This window comes from Oncorhynchus tshawytscha, linkage group LG10 (assembly GCF_018296145.1).
Source record: "Oncorhynchus tshawytscha isolate Ot180627B linkage group LG10, Otsh_v2.0, whole genome shotgun sequence".
NCBI classification, from domain to species: Eukaryota; Metazoa; Chordata; class Actinopteri; order Salmoniformes; family Salmonidae; genus Oncorhynchus; species Oncorhynchus tshawytscha.
The window spans coordinates 43,843,573-43,864,144 of NC_056438.1; the positions used below are offsets into that span (position 1 = coordinate 43,843,573).

The 20,572-nt window shown below is 41.5% G+C and overlaps 1 protein-coding gene across 2 annotated transcripts in view; it reads left to right on the forward strand.

Moving 5' to 3' along the window:
* LOC112260208 (TSC22 domain family protein 2) overlaps positions 1-15,044 on the forward strand; it is a 38,603-nt gene extending 23,559 nt beyond the window's left edge. Inside the window, exons 2-4 of one of the 2 annotated variants that reach the window (XM_024435136.2) lie at positions 3,811-3,876; positions 12,856-12,907; positions 13,171-15,044. In XM_024435136.2, coding sequence (XP_024290904.1) covers positions 3,811-3,876; positions 12,856-12,907; positions 13,171-13,602 — 550 coding nt within the window. In that variant the 3' untranslated portion in view covers positions 13,603-15,044. The remainder of the gene's footprint in view (positions 1-3,810; positions 3,877-12,855; positions 12,908-13,170) is intronic. The other variant, XM_024435137.2, reaches the window with a different exon arrangement.
* The last annotated feature ends 5,528 nt before the right edge of the window (positions 15,045-20,572 follow it).

A 20,572-nucleotide genomic window follows, 5' to 3' on the forward strand; every position in this document is an offset into this window, starting at 1 on the left:
TTACGGCGAAAGCAAACCATGCGGTTCTGAGGACAGCGCCCCGCATACAAACACAAAATCATATTTCAACCAGGCAGGTGCGCCACAAAAGTCAGAAATAGCTAAAAATGAATGCCTTACCTTTGAAGATCTTCTTCTGTTGGCACTCCAAAATGTCCCAGAAACATCACAAATGGTCCTTTTGTTCGATATTGTCCCAAAAATGTCAATTTATTTGGCGTGTTTGATTCAGAAATACACCGGTTTCAACTCCCCCCAACATGCCTACAAAGTATCTAATAAGTTAATAATAAACTTGGTCCAAACATTTCAAACAACATTCCTAATCTAACCTCAGGTACCCTAAAACGTAAATAATTGCTCAAATTTAAGACGGAATAAATTGTTTATAATACCGGATAAAAAACAACGTGAAGCGCGCTCCAGTTCACGCGCACCAAATCAGTAGAGTCCACCTGGAGTGACACTTACAATGAATAGGACTATTTCTTCATTTCCCAAAAGAAAAACATTGAACAATTTCTAAAGACTGTTGACATCTAGTGGAAGCCATAGGAACTGCGACCAGGTTCCTAATAATAAGGGTATCCCATAGAAATCATTTTGAAAATACTATGACTTCAATTTTTTTTTTCCTGGATGGTTTGTCCTCAGGGTTTCGCCTGCCATATCAGTTATGTTATACTCAGACATTATTTTAACAATTGTAGAAACTTTTTGTGTTTTCTATCCAAATCTACCAATTGTATGCATATCCTAGCTTCTGGGCCTGAGAAACAGGCAGTTTACTTTGGGCTCGCTTTTCATCCGGAGGTGAAAATTACTGCCCCCTTCTCAACAGATGTTAACTTACACCCACTTACACCCCCCCCCCATCCAAGTAATTCTGAACTGCTAAAATCACTTCAATACTGTTAATATATTTTGATCACTTTTCATGTCATTTTGCCCAGCTAATAGACCTACCCACTGATCAAACAACATCGGAAGTAGTGTGAACCTCTTATGAGCAGTACTCATTAGCTCCGGCGTACAGTTACTTATACACAAAATCCGCCCCACTTGTATTCATAACTACATTGTTGATTGTAAATTACAACTCTGATAATTCTACATTACTAACTAGCTTCGTTATTTATTCTGTGTCTAAACCTGCCTGATTTAATTGATCTGTAGCATGTTATCTTGAAGGGGCGAAGTCTGTTGCGACATTCTAAGGTCAGGAAAGTTGGAGCTAGCGTTTTTGGCAAGCTAGCTATTGTCAAAAAACCTTGGGAAACTATTTCCTTAAGTAATAATACAATGATCTTTACAATAAAGAGTTTTAAAGTCTAGGCTGCTTAATTTGTCACACAACCTTCATTTAGCATATATTTATGTAAATAAAAGTCTAAATAAAGTTTGGCTACATTTTTACTGGCGCTTCATGTCCGCATCGGTTTGGACATAAGGCTGTAGACAATATGCATATCACCTGTACTTTGACATGTAGGCTTTTTTTTTATTTTTTTTTTTTAATATATGTGCATGAAAAATGTATTTGAATATTATATTACCTCTGATCCAATAATGATATGAATAATTGTTTGATATTGTGATCTTTGTGATATATACATTACCAGTCAAATGTTTGGACACCTACTCATTCAAGTTTTTATAACATTGTTACTATTTTCTACGTTGTAGAATAATAGTGAAAACATTCAACTATGAAATAACACCTATGGAATCATGTCGTAACCAAGACAGTGTTAAACAAATCTAAATATATTTGAGATTCTTCAAAGTAGCCACCCGTTGTCTTGATGACCGCTTTGCACACTCTTGGCATTTTCTCAACCAGCTTCATGAGGTAGACCTAGAATACATTTCAATTAGCAGGTGTGCCTTAAATTAATTAGTGTAATTTCTTTCCTTAATGCATTTGAGCCAATAGGTTGGGGTGGTATACAGAAGATAGCCCTATTTGGTAAAAGACCAAGTCCATATTATGGCAATAACAGGTCAAATAAGCAAAGAAATACAACAGTTCATCATTACTTTAACACAAGAAGGTCAGTCAATCTGGAAAATTTCAAGAACTTTGGAAGTTTCTTGAAGTGCAATCGCAAAAACCATCACGGGCTGTGATGAAACTGGCTCTCATGAGGACCACCACAGGAAATGAAGACCCAGAGTTACTTTGCTGCAGAGGATAAGTTCATTAGAATTACCAGCCTCAAAAAGTAGGCCAAATAAATGCTTCACAGAGTTCAAGTAACAGACACATCTCAACATCAACTGTTCAGAGGAGACTGTGTGAATCAGGCCTTCATGGTCGAATTGCTGTGAAGAAACCACTACTAAAGGACACCAATAAGAAGAAAAGACTTGCTTTGGCCAAGAAACACAAGCAATGGACATTAGACCGGTGGAATTCAGTCCGTTGGTCAGATGAGTGCAAATTTGAGATTTTTAGTTCCAACCTGTGTCTTTGTAAGACGCAGAGTGGGGAAACGGATTATCTCTGCATTTTCCCACCGTGAAGCATGGAGGAGGTGGTGTGACGATGTGTGGGTGCTTTGCTGGTGACACTGTCAGTGATTTTATTTTGAATTTAAGGCATACTTAACCAGCATGGCTACCACAGAGATCTGCAGAGATACGCCATCCCATCTGGTTTGCGCTTAGTGGGACTAAAATGTGTTTTTCTAAAGGCCTCCACAATCACCCAACCTCAACCCAATTGAGGTGGTTTGGGATCAGTTGGACTGCAGAGTGAAGGAAAAGCAGCCAAAGAGTACCCAGCATATGTTGGAACTTCCTCAAGACTGTTTTAAAAAGCATTCCAGGTAAAGCTGGTTGAGAGCATGCCAAGAGTGCAAAGCTGTCAAGACAAAGGGTGGCTACTTTGAAGAATCTCAAATATAAATACAGGCCTATCTTAAGCTAAATATGGAGCACACAATTAAATGCTTATCAAACTTAATTTAGCCAACAAATGTTTTAACAGAATAAAACAAACATTTTGAATATTTAAAGAATTGGTTTAAATAGGCCTACACTAATGATATACAATAGTAATAATAGTAATGAGGATAAAACAAATGTTTCTAAATATAAAAAAATTAATCCATGCAAGTTGCGCACAGCCTGCATTTGGCCGAACCGCCGTTCTTATCATAGTCCTCTGTGCCTATAAGTTTTAATATTAAGTCTCTTACTTTCAATTTGACCTCAATTTTCACAATCAACAGTAGCTTGGGGGTGGGCCATTTCCCTTCTCCTCATATGTCTCTCATCATTAAACAGTGTACTTGTGGCCTCAAAGGCCCCATATTCAGGACATAAGCAGTAATGTTAACCATCTGAGCTCACCCCCCTATCAAAAGCGGTTGGCAAAATATAATTTTCCTACTCTGTAGACCTCAACACTTAAATTGTTTTTACAGTTTTAGCCTCCGTTGCCTGAACTGCTTTCAAAAGATTTAAAGTAGGTGTTAAGCAAGTACAGTGTGTTTCGCTCTACAGGCACTTTGTTCTTTGAAACTTCCCAAAATAGTGTTTTTTTTGTTTTGTTTTTGTTTTTCAATTTTATTTGAAAATTTGTGCATTGCGTACTGTTCTGTTTGCTACCTTGAACTCAATTTAGTGAAAGGCTTTTAGGCCTTTCAGTCAGTCTCTATCCTCCTAACTAGTTAGCTTTGCACACAGGGTATTCTACCTCAAAGACATTTTGCAATACGAGCCTTGCTTTCTCTTGTCTGTCTTCTCTGATTCATCCCCTCAATCTCTTTTTCTCCCTGTTTTCTCTGACTTTTGTTGGCACAGGAACCCCTCCATTGCGTTCTACCAGGCCTTCCAGTCTGGCAGCAGGCTGCGGGCCCACAGTGATAGGTACTGGACTGGATGGGACAGGCCTGCCTGTGTGTGGTTATGGTGCAGTGCATTTGCAGCTCAGCAGCAGTAGTGAGCTTTCCTTTGTGGGTGTGCATGGCTGGAAACAGAGCATGGCAGCGGAGATGTGTTGGCCAGCCAAACCTCTCACTCCGCCAATAGGCCTACATTAATAGCTGCCTTCTCAGTAACACGAAGGCCCACTAAAGCCCATAAACAAACAGTTGTTCCCTGAACCTCCCCTCAACTGACTCACGCTGGTCAGTGTATGACATGGAACAGAGGGGTGCTATAAAGGGCAAGCCACTTTTAGTCATATGAAGTCATCAATAGGAATAGTCGGGTGATTAAATCGAACATGCCAAATCCAATACCTTTCCCTAACACTCCCACTTGCAAAGCATATGATTTGCCAGTCTATTATGACCTTTCACATACCACTTTCTGAGTGCTAGATTGAGTGTGCATTCAGGAGGCAGGACGTTCTTGAGAAGCCTCTCTACAAATGAAAAGGGAACCATGGAAAACTATATCTGACAGGAGAGCACCAGACGGGAAATGAAAGCGCGTTGTTAAAGCAACTCCTTGCTGACAGACACCACGGAGGAGAACTACACACAGGCAGTAATTTAATGCACCCGACCACCTCCAGCCAATTACACTGTGTGCCTGAAACCCACTCGCACTAAAGCATCGATTGATTGACTGACTGACTGACTGGCTGACTTCGAGAGCACTGACTGAGTGCTTTCTAACTGGGACGCTGCAGTAACAGCATGTACTTCTTCTGCCTGGAATAGTACATGCAGATTTCAGTTGTGCTGTGTTGTTTGGAGACTTTACTGTTACTGCAAGCAACTGGAATGTACTGCATATATCTAGTTGGTTTCCAGCACCACTGCGGGGTGGCAGGGGCGTTGCGCTTCACTTCCTGTTTTAGAGGTGCTGATTGTAAGGGCGTTCCGTGGGTACACACTTCCACGAGTGCCTGTTTCCATGGCAGAAAGGCAAACAGGCCAGGCTTTGTGCGCAAGTCATCTGTGGATCTCAATGTTGCCCCTGGTGCTCTGAGTTTGTATTTCATGTCAGTTATTCGACCTCATTTGGTAACCAATTGGGCTCTCTCAACATGATACCATAGAGATTGTTCAGATGTCTCTCAACATCATGCTCCACTGTTTCCCCCTGATGTTGTTGCACTGTAACAACGAGATGGATATCCAAATAGCCCGTTCTCTTGCATGAAGAAATGCTAGTGTGTTTGTGTATCCTTTTGCATCCTGTCATTCCTTCTAGTTACGAAATTAATCTGCTTGTAGTCACGCATGTTTGTGAAATGTCTTTCATGGTAGAAGCAAGTAGGTACATTCAAAGGTGTCACGGAAGTCAAGCCCACCTGCAGATACTGAACATGTGGACTGGCCTCGCTTTTGAGCTGTTTTTATCATATGCCAAGCTGAGCCAGAGGCCCCAACTGGGCTTCCCTCTCACTGAAGTTACTGATCCCAGTGATGGCATGAGGCAACAGTGGCCAGGGGCAAGGTATGACAACTATCCCAGGTTCCTACTCCGTTGCTCCCGCCTCAGTCCCTGTCAATGTAGGAGCACTTTGTGACTGTCCACTCTTTGGTGGCTAATGCATCTTTTGATTCACATTCCTCTCTTCTCTCTTGAACCCTTGAGTTTCGGGAATCGTCTCGGTCATTCTGTTTGTAACAACAAACCCTAATTCAAGCTCCATTAACTTCTTAAGGTATAGGGGGCAGAATTTTCACTTTTGGATAAATAGCGTGCCCAATTTCAACTTCCTGCTACTCATGCCAAGAATATAAGATATGCATATTATTAGTATATTTGGATAGAAAACACTCTGAAGTTTCTAAAACTGTTTGAATCATGTCTGTGAGTATAACAGAACTTATGTAGCAGGCAAAACCCTGAGGACTAACCATTCAGAATTTATTTTTTAGGTCTGTCTGTTCACTGAGTTCTCATTGGGAAACGATATTTCTTAGGAACTTGTTTTCAGTTCCTACCGCTTCCACTGGATGTCACCAGTCTTTGGAATTTGGTTGAGGTTATTCATTTGTGCAATGAAGAAGTACGGCAATCTAGGAACTGCGTAACACTGAGAGTTGCGCAAGACTTGAAAAGTAGCTTGGTTTTGTTGTCTTCCTGTATTGAACACTGATAGACCCGTCTTCAATTTGATTGATTTTTTTTTTTTTTTTTTACGTTTAAAAATACCTGAAGTTGTATTACAAAAGTAATTTGAAATATTTTGTAGTGACGTTGCGCAATTAGGAAGCTGTTTTTTTCTGGATCAAACGCGCCAAATAAATTGACATTTTGGATATATATGGACGGAATTAATCGAACAAAAGGACCAATTGTGATGTTCAAAAGAAGCTCATCAAAGGTAAGGCATGTTTTTATTTTATTTCTGCGTTTTGTGTAGCGCCTGCAGGGTTGAAATATGCTACCCTCTTTGTTTACGGTTGTGCTATCATCAGATAATAGCTTCTTATGCTTTCGCCGAAAAGCCTTTTAAAAATCTGACATGTTGGCTGGATTCACAACGAGTGTAGCTTTAATTTAGTATCTTACATGTGTGATTTTAATGAAAGTTTGATTTTTATTATTTGCATTTGCCGTGCTGCATTTTCCCTGATGCAAGCGTCAGGTCCAGTGATTGTACGAGCTAAACTTTATAGAGTTGCGCAAAATGGACGATTGCAGCTTTTTGTTTGATCTCAACCCAACCCTGAGCCCTCTGTTCGTCAGAGCCCACAGAGGCGGTTTTACACCGCTTACCTTTACCCAGGTAGAGCCGGAGAAGTACCTTTTATACTACGTACTGTACATGTTTTGAAGCCAGAAGCTTTAGCAGAGTTAGGCTTACGTGGCTTTAACGAGAAGTCTGTGGCTAAGAGAAGGTCACATGTTCAAAGGGGCTTGGGAAAACTGAAGCTTGTTACACCACCTGGCCACACATCATTTTGCCTTCAACCAAAAAAATTCACAACTCTCAGTAGTAATTTAGTTTGTTTGACAATTTGCGTACGACTTTTAGACACTCATGCTGCCATTCTGGTTTTGGTAGCTAGTTCTGTTATTTTTCTTGTCTGTTGAGGAGTGCAAGGATTATGCAATTGGTAGGATTTCACCAAACAAATTCTTAAAGTAGCTTAATTTGAGTGGGCAGTGGGCATTGCCCAGACTGATCTATGATAAGCTGGTTTGTGGCAGCTCTTACCTGTGCTGAATACCACCTGTTCTGGTCCAGCACCAGCTATTTTTGGCACCCCCTCCCCCCCACATGTCCTTTACACTGAATAGCACAGTTTCTTCTATTTACTGTGCCTATTGGCCAGAACTGTCCTCATGGTCACACGTCTAGTGTAAATTCAACTCTGCCACAGCTGTGTAGTTAGACTCTACCATCCTCCCCAAAATGGTGGGGGTTCCTACCATAGCCCTGCCAGTGGCTGGCTTTATCCAAACTCCTCTTTATCGAACATGGAAAAACTACACTAATGTACTCCATTCTATCGTTTTCCTGTTAACCAGGCCCTTGTTCTCTAGTGTTGGTCTTTTTTCAAGCAGTCTTTAATTAAAATGAATAAACACACTCCACTTCGGTCTGTCCGAGTGTCTGAATCCGGAATGCTGGTATTAAAGGTTTACACCCCAGTTAGGCAGTTTTAGTCTACAGTAGCTCGCTAGAGAGCCCAATGTTTTATTACTGGTTGTTTTTTTAATATTATTAATTCACTACTAGCCTAGTTGTCTAAGATGTTCTCGTCATTAAAGTGCAATAGGACCAGTGACCAAGTGTTTTGGTTTAGGAAAATGACTAGGCCTACTTCAAATTATTTAGGCTAGCCCATGCATTTGATTAAATAATTTGAACTGATTTGTTGTTTTGGTCTCATACTGACACAGGACTAGTCTGGAGGTATTTGGGCTTGGGGCCCACCACAAGATCTGTGCTTTTACAGAGGGAGAGAGCCGTTGGGTCAGACCCATTTGAAAACTAACAGCAGGCAGGAAACCTAATAGGAGGGACTGTGTGCACGCTAGGAACTGACCTAATTGAAACAAATTTGAGCAGTGTAGGGTGAGGTTTGTTTTTTGGCCTCTTTCGCTAAGGTTTTTCTGGGTATACATAACTCTTTGGCTGTTAGGATCTATTACTATTTGAAATCTTTCAAATACTTAGAGCGTTCGCTTTAGCCTGCCTGAAGGGCCAGGTGGTGGTGGGGGGGGGTTATACTTTTCAATACTTTTTCAATTGCAACAGGCAAGCTCAATCAACCACAGATATAGTATTTGAAAATATTGAATCCAGGTGTGGTGTAGGTCTGGTGTAGTGAGTGTGCGCTGAACTTGCCTCTTGCTTGTGTGTACATTGTGTTTTTATACGTTTTGGGGAAGTGTGCCTACTGCCTCCTTGCATGTGAAATGTTTTGTCTTACTCAGCCTTTGTTATCCATCATCCTCTTGTCAGCGAGACCAAAGTGTAGGTTTGTGGTACAAAAAGTCAGTGTACTGGCTGAAGGGCTGGGAGAACGTTACTCCCTGGAGGAGCCTGTTGATGGTAATCTGCTTGTGCTTCCGCTCCTCTTGGACAAGTACATTTGGATGGTGAAAGAACATAATGTCTTGTGCTTCGCCGTGTTCATCAACACTTATTTTGAGGGAACCTCGGAGCGTGTGTGTGAGCATTAGAGCCCGAGTAAACAAAAAAGAAGCACCTGTCCTGCACATCCTTCTGAAGTGTTAATCATGACATGGTGCAATTAGTTGACACACTGATTAGAATGGCACCAAATGTCAACCCATGCAATCGGTCTTTGCTGATAAAGGTAACCACATCCATATCTGGTGGTGAATACACATACACTTAGGTTGGAGTCATTAAAACTAGTTTTTCAACCACTCCACAAATGTATTGTTAACCAACTATAGTTTTGGCAGGTCGGTTAGGACATCTACTTTGTGCATGACATGTCATTTTTCCAACAATTGTTTACAGACAGATTATTTCACTTATAATTCTCTGTATTACAATTCCAGTGGGTCAGACGATTACATACGCTAAGGTGACACGGCCTGGAAAATTCCAGAAAATTATGTCCTGGTTTTAGAAGCTTCTGATAGGCCAATTGACATCATTTGAGTCAATTGGAGGTGTACCTGTGGATGTATTTCAAGGCCTACCTTCAAACTCAGTGCCTCTTTGCTTGACATCATGGGAAAATCGAAAGAAATCAGCCAAGACCTCAGAAAATGTGAAATCAAACTGTCCACTTAGGAAGCAACACTGATTGACAATATATTTCACATGCTGTTGTGCAAATGGAATAGACAACAGGTGGAAATTATAGGCAATTAGCAAGACACCCCCAATAAAGGAGTGGTTCAGCAGGTGGTGACCACTTCTCAGTTCCTATGCTTCCTGGCTGATGTTTTGGTCACTTTTGAATGCTGGCGGTGCTTTCACTCTAGTGGTAGCATGAGACGGAGTCTACAACCCACACAAGTGGCTCAGGTAGTGCAGCTCATCCAGGATGGCACATCAATGCAAGCTGTGGCAAGAAGATTTGCTGTCTGTCAGCGTAGTGTCAAGAGCATGGAGGCGCTACCAGGAGACAGGCCAGTACATCAGGAGACGTGGAGGAGGCCGTAGGAGGGCAACAACCCAGCAGCAGGACCGCTACCTCCGCCTTTGTGCAAGGAGGAGCACTGCCAGAGCTCTGCAAAATGACCTCCAGCAGGCCACAAATGTGCATGTCTGCTCAAACGGTCAGAAACAGACTCCATGAGGGTGGAAACAGACTCCATGAGCAAACACTAGCTGTTTGCTCAGTCTACATGGTCAGACGCAAGATGTTGGTGACAACGATGCTGCTTTTAAAGTGTTCTATAATTACTCTCTTAGTTTGTGTAGCTTACTATCTGCAAACAGCTAGTTTTGTCTTAACAAGTGAAAATAAATTGTTAGATGCTAATCGCTAGTTAGAGGGCTAGCTAGCTAAATGTAATCAGTCAGAGCAAACCTAGCTAACTAATACAGCCTGATATCAGTGCTGGTGTAGGTCTGGATCCGTATGTTTGTACAACGGTATCTTCTAAATCCGAGAGGAATAGTCGCAGCATAAATATGTTAGCTAGCTACACAAAGAAGTATCCTCTGGGAAATGCTGACCAACACTTTGGTTCCTACCCTGTCACATTTTAATTCCTCCCCCGTCACAATAATTCCTCCCTGGCTTATTCATTTATCATGTCAAACAACTGTATTCAAAGTGCTGCCCACTATATTCCAACTATTGAATTACAATAAACATATTTCCATGATTCCAACAGTATACCAATAAACTAGGCCTATATCATGCAGCCCTGCTTGGCACAGTGTGGAAATGATAAGTGTGGGAAATTCAGAAATGGATGTAAATGCTAGAAATGTATTTTTGGGTTGAATTGAACTGTATAAAACAGGGCTGTCCAACCCTGTTCCTGGAGAGCTACCCTCATGTAGGTTTTCCTTTCATCCCCAGTTGTAACTAACCGGATTCAGCTTATCAACCAGTTAATTATTAGAATCAGGTGTGCTAGATTAAGGTTGGAGAGAGAGCCTACAGGATGGTAGCTCTCCAGGAACAGGGTTAGACAGCCCTGGTATAAAACGATCAGAATGGAGAAAGACTCATTTTAAATCACTTAATTGTTGCCACCCTAGAGCATATTTTGAACTTTTATTATATATATAAAAAATATATATATATATTTAACATAATGCCATCATACTGTCAAGAATTTACAAAAATAGTATGCCATTTTAGCCATATCGCCCAGCCCTAGTGTGAAGTGCAATTGAAATTGCGTCATCTGTGGATCTATTAGGGTGGTATGTTAATTGGAGTGGGTCTTGGACGATGTTGTTGATGTGTGCCATGACCAGCTTTTAAAGCGCTTCATGATTACAGATGTGAGTTACTGGGCAATCGACGATTAAAGGTCACATTGCAGAATTATTACACCTGTTGAATGAATGAATGCATTTGACAGATTTTTAAAATGCATGCTTGCGTCAAACAATGCAATACAAAAAGTTGAGACTTATTTCCATTCTGGTCATAACTTCGATGGACAGGGTCACACGATGTGTTCAATGTAGTTTTGTCAGTTTCCGTTGCACATTCAACTTGTGAAAAGCACAGTATATACAGTGGGGTCTGGAATTATTGGATCCCTTTATAAAGATTAGCAAAAAATAGAAATACTGTTAAATACATTTTACAAATAATTTATACTAATACAATTGCTCAGAGAAAAATATTTAACAAATAATCTAAAAAAATGCTATTATTGGATCCCCGGTTTTCAATAGGCTACTCTATAGCACCCTCCCCTTGTGAGGCTAACGAGATTATTTGGAGAACACATTGGTGTGCGTGGCCAAAGACCTCTATTTTTGTCATATGACCATAATAATAAATAAAAGACAGACTGCTGCACAGTACAATCGACCTGGCCAAGGCTTTTGACTCTGTCAATCACCGTATTCTTATCGACAGACTCAGCCTTGGTTTCTCAAATGACTGCCTCGCCTGGTTCACCAACTACTTCTCAGAGTTAAGTGTGTCAAATCGGAGGGCCTGTTGTCCGGACCTCTGGCAGTCTCTATGGGGGTACCACAGGGTTCAATTCTCAGGCCAACTCTTTTCTCTGTATATAACAACGATGTCGCTCTTGATTCCCTGATTCCCTGATCCACCTCTACGCAGACGACACCATTATGTATACATCTGGCCCTTCTTTGGAGACTGTGTTAACTAACCTCCAGACGAGCTTCAATGCCATTACAACACTCCTTCCGTGGCCTCCAACTGCTCTTAAACACTAGTAAAACCAAATGCATGCTTTTCAACCGTTCGCTGCCCGCACCCGCTCGCCCGGCTAGCATCACTATTCTGGATGGTTCTGACTTAGAATATGTGGACAACTACAAATACCTAGGTGTCTGGCTAGACTGTAAACTCTCCTTCCAGAGTCATATTAAACATCTCCAATCCTAAATTAAATCTAGAATTGGCTTCCTATTTCACAACAAAACCTCCTTCACTCACGCCGCCAAACATACCCTCATAAAACTGACTATCCTACCGATCCTCGACTTCAGCGGTGTCATTTACAAAATAGCTTCCAATACTCTACTCAGCAAACTGGATGCAGTCTATCACAGTGCCATCCGTTTTGTCACCAAAGTCCCTTATACCACCCACCACTGCGACCTGTATGCTCTAGTCGGCTGGCCCTCGCTACATATTCGTCGCCAGACCCACTTGCGCTAGGTCACCTATAAGTCTATGCTAGGTAAAGCTCCGCCTTATCTCAGCTCACTGGCAACGATAACAACACCACCCGTAGCACGCGCTCCAGCAGGTATATCTCACTGGTCATCCCCAATGCCAACACCTCCTTTGGCCGCCTTTCCTTCCAGTTCTCTGCTGCCTATGACTGGAACAAATTGCAAAAATCGCTGAAGCTAGAGAATTATATTTCCCTCACTAACTTTAAACATCAGCTATTTGAGCAGCTAACCAATCGCTGCAGCTGTACATAGCCCATCTGTAAATAGCCCACCCAATCTACCTACCTAACTCATCCTCATATTGTTTTTATTTACTTTTCTGCTCTTTTGCACACCAGTATTTCTACTTGAACATCATCTGCTCATCTATCACTCCAGTGTTAATTTGCTAAATTGTAATTACTTCGCTACTATGGCCTATTTATTGCCTTACCACCTCATGCCATTTTCGCACACCTGTATATAGACTTTCTTTTTTTTCTATTTCAACTAGCTTACCTGGTTAAATAAAGGTGAAATAAAATTCAAAAATAATGATTGGTTAAATAATTCACCTGTGATTTGTCTTCATTCTAATATTCTCCTCTTCCTTTTTATAGTGCCTCTGGAGCCAGTGTTGTTGCCATTGATAATAAAATAGAACAAGCCATGGTAAGGGTTTTTATTGAATAATCATTTTTTATAGTATCATGTTTTAAACAGTGTTGATGAAATGGAACTAATGTATTGGTAAGGAATGAATCTCAACTCATTTGCTCAGGTGCCACTAATTCAAATAAGTTGCCATCTAGAGACTCCATCACCTAGTTTTCCTGCTCTGAGCTGGTCGCTGTGTTGATGACGAGGACTAGTTGTTTTCTGTTCTGTCCTCTTGTAATGACTGTTAGCATGTCCCTTGTTTTCTATCTCCTCAGGACCTGGTGAAAAGCCATCTGATGTATGCAGTGCGTGAGGAAGTGGAGGTGCTGAAGGAGCAGATTAAGGAGCTGTTTGAGAGGAACTCTATGCTGGAGCGGGAGAACGCCGTTCTGAAATCCCTGGCCAACAGCGACCAGCTGTCTCAGCTCTCTGTCCGGCCGGCCGACACAAACTCCTCTTGCAGCACGACTCCACAGCAAGGGGTAGGCCAAGGCCAGCCGCAACTACAACTACAGGCTCCACCACAAGCCCAGCTTCAAACACAGCCTCCGCTCCAGGCCCAGTCCCAGCAACTTCAAACCCAGCCTCAAGTGCTGCTTCAGCTCCAGTCCCAGCAACTACAGCCTTTGTCTCAACCCCAGCTCCAGCTTGACACCAGCCAGCCCCTGCCTTCGCAGCAACCGCAGCCCAACTTCAACTCCGTTTGAAGTGCACTCTCCCTCACCATCGCTCTCTGTGACAGGAGAGGGGAGAGAAAAACAAGTAGAAAACATCCTTCAATTCTAAATTGGCATACGAAGCAAAAAACAATATTGTCTTGTTCGCCACCAGCTTGACCACCACAACCAAGAGCAGTGCTTCAGTGTGTCTGTGTGTGTACTGTATGCCGGCTGTTCGGCCTTCCCAGTGTTAATGCAATCATCGTGAGAGTATGAGCGAGAGAAAGGGGGGCATTTCTTGTGGGGCGCCATGCTGGAGCTTTGACTGACCCCCCCCCACCCAGGGGCAACACACAGAGGAGAGGGGATACTCACGAGGACAAATCATCGTGTCCCAGATTATTATTATTTTTTTTTTCAGAGAATCGAGTCGGGAAGGGGTTTATTTTTAGCCTTGCAGATTCATGTTGTAAGTAAGTGGGAGAGATCTATTTTCGGAGCCGTGCCACCATTTCTTCTTCGGGCATAAGTCCAATCCATGCATCAGTCTCTAAAGTTCTACTGTTAACGTTTATTTATTACTGGGCTGCTATTTTCATAAAGGAACAATGTCTCACAAAAAAAAAAAACTGTAAAAAAAAATATATATATATAAAAATAAACTTTTTTTTATTACTTTTTTTTTGTCATTAGTGTTAAAAATAACTGGCCCTACATCCAATGGGCAGTTTATTGCATTAATCAGTCGAATATGTAGGCAATAATAAAGAAACTCTGACACGTCTAACACTAAATGGGCTGTTTTACGATGAAATTGTTTATCCGCATCAGTCAAGATCTAGTTTGAATGTACATTTTGTATAGAGAGTAAAGTATTATGAGCATAGCAAAGTTTGTACAGGTGAACACCAACTCTTGTGACAGAATCTGAACATGAATCTGCGGTAGGCTATTTTGACGACAACTTCCAATCCAATTCCTAGTTTCTTTGTCTCAAATTGACAGTTTATTGCCACACTTCCCCGCCCCTACCCTAATATCGTCTTGTGCATTTGATTCCGGGATGGGGGCAAAAAAATGCTGTGAAATCGTTCAAAACCTACTTTGTAACCAAAGATGCAAAGCTGTGTAATTCTATTATTTTTGCACACTTCTATGTATTTTGTTACTTTTTACTCCTTCACAACAAAATATTTTTGTTGCTGTTTAGCATGTTCTGCATGATCTGTAATCTTCAAACCACTTTCTTACCTCATTTTTATTCAGCACTCTTATTGTAAGATCTGTGAACAATGTAAATGGGGGGAAAAAGACATGGAGACAGAGCTAGGGTTTTGGTTGAGCAACACAAACTAGTGTTAGACACTAGCTGCAAAGAAATGAAGTGAGCCATGTTTTCATTTAAATGGTGTTTTGAATTTCATATGCCAATAGTTTTGTTACATTGCAAATTTGTATCTATTTAAATAAATGCAATCTTCCGATTCAAATTTTGTGAAAACCTGAGTACTTTTTTGTGAAATGACTACCCATTAGGAACCACAGGAGACTTGAAGTATTTTAAATTGTCACACTGTGTATTTTAAAGTCTTTCCATAAATGCCTAAAGGATGTACCATTCTAATTAGTTTGCTTCTAGCAAATGTCACACACATCCTCCCCTAAACCCTGCAACTAGGAGGAATTGACAGGTGTAAATCTAACTGGTAATAGCGCCATCTTGCCCTCTGATAGGCTAGGTGAGAGTTTCACCATATTGCTTATACCAATCAAATCATCTATGTGGCTGGAAGGTGTGTTTATGATTCTGAACGGTCAGATGGCTAACAACAATGACAAGAATCTGCCATGCTGGGAATCGTAGGTTGCTTGTATCTTGATACCATGTTTTAAATGATGTTTATGCTAAAATTAGCTAACTAGCTGACTGTAAAGATGCATTTAAAGGATATGTGTTCATTGTGCAAATGTATTTGTTTTAAACTTTTAGTAACTAAATATAGAATGCATATTAATAGTCTAAGCCAATCCTGTCTGTTTTGCCCCGTAGTTGTGCACTCATCAGTTTAGGGCGCAGGGTTTACAGAAGGATTTGGAGTTGGCTTAAAAAGTCTTTCCTACAAGACTGGTTTGCCAGCCTGTCGAGAGCAACTCATTCCTTACTGAACGATTTGGTGTGAAAATATGCCCAATCCCAAATCAGCCCCTGGCTCCTCTGCAATTACCTGTGACCTGTACAGAAGAAACCCTCAGTTGGAATTGTTGTAAGTGTTCTCAAATTTGTTTATTTTGCTGAAAACGTTTGTCCTCTCACTTCATGACTTGACTATTAGCCATGTCATAGCAGTTGGACTCTCCACACGGCTGACATTGTACCCTACTTATTAACATTTTATGAAGAGCTTGAATGAATTTTCAATTAATTTGTAATATTTTTAAATTCATCAAGTGTAGAGAACCTGTTATAACGTAGCCTATCAAGAAAACACAAGTATAGATTTCCACATTTTTATTTTTAAAAAAGTAATAACTTTTTTCAGGGAGTCCAGGTAGGGGAAGCAGCATCCCCTGGTCAAATCTTCATCTGCGTCTTTGTCCGTCGTCCTCTTGCTGCATCTCAGTTTTCTTGGCACGGGTCTTCGTCCTCTTGAAGTAACCTCGCAGCCTCTTCCAGAAGGACTTCTTGGCAGGTTTAGGTGCAGCGTCCTCAGCCAGCTCAGCTCTAACCTCCTGGAGTCTCCTCGGGCACGGCCTGGGTGATGTGTTGGACCAGGATGGGGGCATCCTCTGGGATGCTGGCGAGGGTCTGCTCCGAGGCACCGGAGCCCAGTGATTGGGCCGACCTGGCCCGGCACTTACCGGACACCTTTCTCACCATCTCAAGCGATGGTACCCTCTCGTGGTGGATAACAATGTCCTCGCACCATGGATAGACCGAGAAGGGCCAGGACTCAACGGTGCTGGTACTGGAGCATAGGTTGGTGTGGCTGCATTGTGATCCGTCCCTGCTGGTCACCCAAGCGGCTTTTGGGGTGGATGGGATGTCTATGGTTTGGCTCTCTGCAGATGAGAACCGAGGTATTGGGCTATGACAATACATGATCGCAAGCTGTAGTAGTAGGCTAATAGCAGGTTGTCCAGAAAATCATAAAACAGGTGTTTGAGTTATAAACGGCTGTTCGGACCTTTTCTAGCCTACCCCATGATGACCACATGATATGCCATGGTGATGCAATAAGCCATGCTGAGCCAAAGTAACAACAGGGCTATGGTCAAAAGTAGTGCACTATACAGGAAACAGGGTGCCATTTGGGACATACGGTCTTGTGTTTTTGGCATTTATGTTACATTCAAGACCAAAGAAACAACTGCTACATAATTTAAAAAAGAATATGGATGGGAGCCAAACAACCAATGCCCCCCTCTCTCTCTTTGATCCCGACCAAACTTTTGGAGGCATACTGCTCTCCTAAAATAAACTGGGTAGCAAATGTTAGGTGGCTAGCCTAGCACAACAGCATCCGTGAAGGTACTGACAGGATGGTGTTTTCTTAAGGAATATATTTTCTATTTTAAACACTGGGTATGCTCTGTAGCAGTGGTGTAGTGGAGGGTAAACGCCTACCGGGATTAAGTACATTCATTTCGGATGTATTCAACTGAATAATGACTTTGTAGTTAGTATTGAGCGATGCCTAATCACAAATTAAAAATTGACTTATTGCAAATAAAAGGCTGTGTGATGACATAGTGTAAATAAAAATAATGCTTTCAGGTTAATCCCCATGTACCGAATAAAACATACAAGTTAAATGGATTTCCATTGCATTTTCAACTCTACTGATGGTTTTGTCATAAACATTTTTTGCGTTATATAGCAAATGTGTCCAATCTGGTCTTGGCCTGTGCACTCTAGTCAGTGCCTTCCAGCCAACAGTTTACAGACAGAGCAGATAGTCTCCCGTCAGGGGAGTCATGCACCAAAAACATCTGAGGGGGCAGAACGTACGTGAGGGTGGCCCGAAGATGGGCTATGCCCCTGTCCGAAAGTTGGAAAATGTAGAATGACTTTAAACACCTGAAATAGCTTTTTCCTGCAATCTAGAGCCATAATCATTATGCTTAATTCTGCATGTCTAAGCATAACTGGTGGTTATTTTTTTAAAGAAACTAAATACGCTTATCTGCTAAAATCTGGGTAAAAGATTGAAATGAATGAGTCTTATTCAGTACATTTAGTATTTGCTTGCTTTTCTAAAGTCTACCAAATTTGCGAGCAGGCATAGTTAGACAAGCTAGCTACTCTAACTTGATTGGTAGGCTGAAATGGCTTGTTGGTAGCTAGTTATGAGTTTGGGAGATTGGGAATCTATCTGTGCTAGCTAAAGCCAAGTTCATAAAATTACTAGGTGGCTAGCAGTATTAGAGAAACAAAATGTTTTGTTTTACAACAAAAAAACAAAGGACAAATCTTTGGGCATGACGCCTCTGGCTACCTACGTTATATTATGTACAAAAGAGTAAGATAATTTTTTATTTTCAAATGGCAGCCAAGCATTGATCATCATGTCACCAGAATAAGACCCGAATAGGCTATTAATTGGAAAGAGCATCAGGCTCATCGCCGTGATCTTTCAACACACTCGTCATCATTTATTCAATCTGTAGCCTAATAAACTGCATGCTTTCCCAAGTTGTAGTGGGAGCAGGACTACCACTTTTTGTATTAAACAGCTAATTTCCTGCAAATCTACACATTTTGCCATGGGGTGGAGAAAAAATGTGCTGTTTTATAGATAATCTCATGCTCATTTTGCCATGAGGATGAGAGAACATTTTGCAGTTTTAAAGCTTTTTTCCTGCTATTCTACACATTTTGCCACTAGGCTGAGATACACATTTTCAGTTTTAAATCACATTTCTTGCAATTCTACAGTGTCGCCCCCCCCATAATCCGGCCCTGAGTGTGAGGACTATACATCATATCATCACGACTCTTTACTTCAATATGATGGTTATATCAATATAGCACAGCCATTTCCACTTATATTTCTTGCATAATTCATTTAACCAATACAAAAAGATGCCACCTTCTCTAGTGTACTTTGTTTTGTCGACATATTAGCTGTTTCCATCAGGCCTGTCGTGACATTTTCTATGCGACATGTACTTTACTTACATAAACTCAGCCAAAAAAGAAATGTCCCTTTTTCAGGACCCTGTCTTTCAAATATCATTCGTAAAAATCCAAATTACTTCACAGATCTTCATTGTAAAGGGTTTAAACACTGTTTCCCAAGCTTGTTCAATGAACCATAAAATGAATGAACATGCACCTGTGGAACGGTCGTTAAGACACAGCTTACAGACAGTAGGCATTTAAGGTCAGTTATGAAAACTTAGGACACTAAAGAGGCCTTTTTACTGACTCTAAAAAACAAAACAAAAAAAGATGCCCAGGGTCCCTGCTCATCTGCGTGAACGTGCCTTAGGCATGCTGTAAGGAGGCATGAGGACTGCAGATGTGGCCAGGGCAATAAATTGTAATGTCCGTACTGTGAGACGCTTAAGACAGCACTACAGGGAGACAGGACGGACAGCTGATCGTCCTCGCAGTGGCAGACCACATGTAACAACACCTACACAGGATCGGTACATCACACCTGCGGGACAGGTACAGGATGTTAACCGCCTGAGTTACACCAGGAACACACAATCCCTCCATCAGTGCTCAGACTGTCCAAAACAGGCTGAGAGGCTGGACTGTAGGCCTTGTTGTAAGGCAGGTCCTCACCAGACATCACCGGCAACAACGTCACCTATGGGTACAAACTCACCGTCACTGGACCAGACAAGACTGGCAAAAAGTGCTCTTCGTTGACGAGTTGCGGTTTTGTCTCACCAGGGGTGATGGTCGGATTTGCGTTTATCATTGAAGGAATGAGCGTTACACCGAGGCCTGTACTGTGGAGAAGGATTGATTTGGAGGTGGAGGGTCCGTCTTGGTCTGGGGATGTGTCAGCATCATCGGACTGAGCTCGTTGTCATTGCAGGCAATCTCAACGCTGTGCATTACAGGGAAGACATCCTCCTCCCTCATGTGGTACCCTTCCTGCAGGCTCATCCTGACATGACCCTCCAGAATGACAATGCCACCAGCCATACTGCTCGTTCTGTTCTTGATTTCCTGCAAGACAGGAATGTCAGTGTTCTGCCATGGCCAGCGAAGAGCCGTGATCTCAATCCCATTGAGCACGTCTGAGACCTGTTGGATCGGAGGGTGAGGGTTAGGACCAATCTCCGGGAACTTGCAGGTGCCTTGGTGGAAGTGGGGTAATATCTCACAACAAGAACTGCAAAATCTGGTGCAGTCCATGAGGAGAGAACTTGTTCAGTTTATGTCTGTTGTTGAATCTCGTTTTGTTCATACAAATATTTACACAAAGTTTGCTGAAAATAAACGCAGTTGACAGAGGATGTTTTTTTTTTGCAGAGTTTATAAAAGGTTGGAAGGAAACCTGGTTACAGTTCTCTACTTGGGTATGAAAAGGTAGCAAAAAAAATATGCCAGATACACCGAACAGCATTTCCTATAGGACAGCAGCCCACATTTATCAGAACCAAAAGAAATACAAATTTTACATAAATTCCATTATTTTATACCTGTGATGGGTGTTAAAGGTGAAGTGAACTGTGGTTAAGGATTGTATTGGGCAAAAATACTTTAGCACTTCATTTTTCAACATAAAAACTGTGGCTGGAAATGTAGTATATGCAAGTAAGTGTGTCAAGTTGTTGAAATGAGTTGAAAATGAGATGGAAACAATGAACTTCAGATTTTTAGTCAGTACATGAAAACTTAAAAGTAAATTGTCTACACTTCGTCATCACACACCCCTGATTTTTATCTGCAACAAGTCTGTTTGGTGGAAAAACTCCACATGTGGGAAAATGTGTATTTTCTTTATGTAGATTTTAGAATATTAGCATGAAAAATCAGTCGTGAATTTAATGGAAA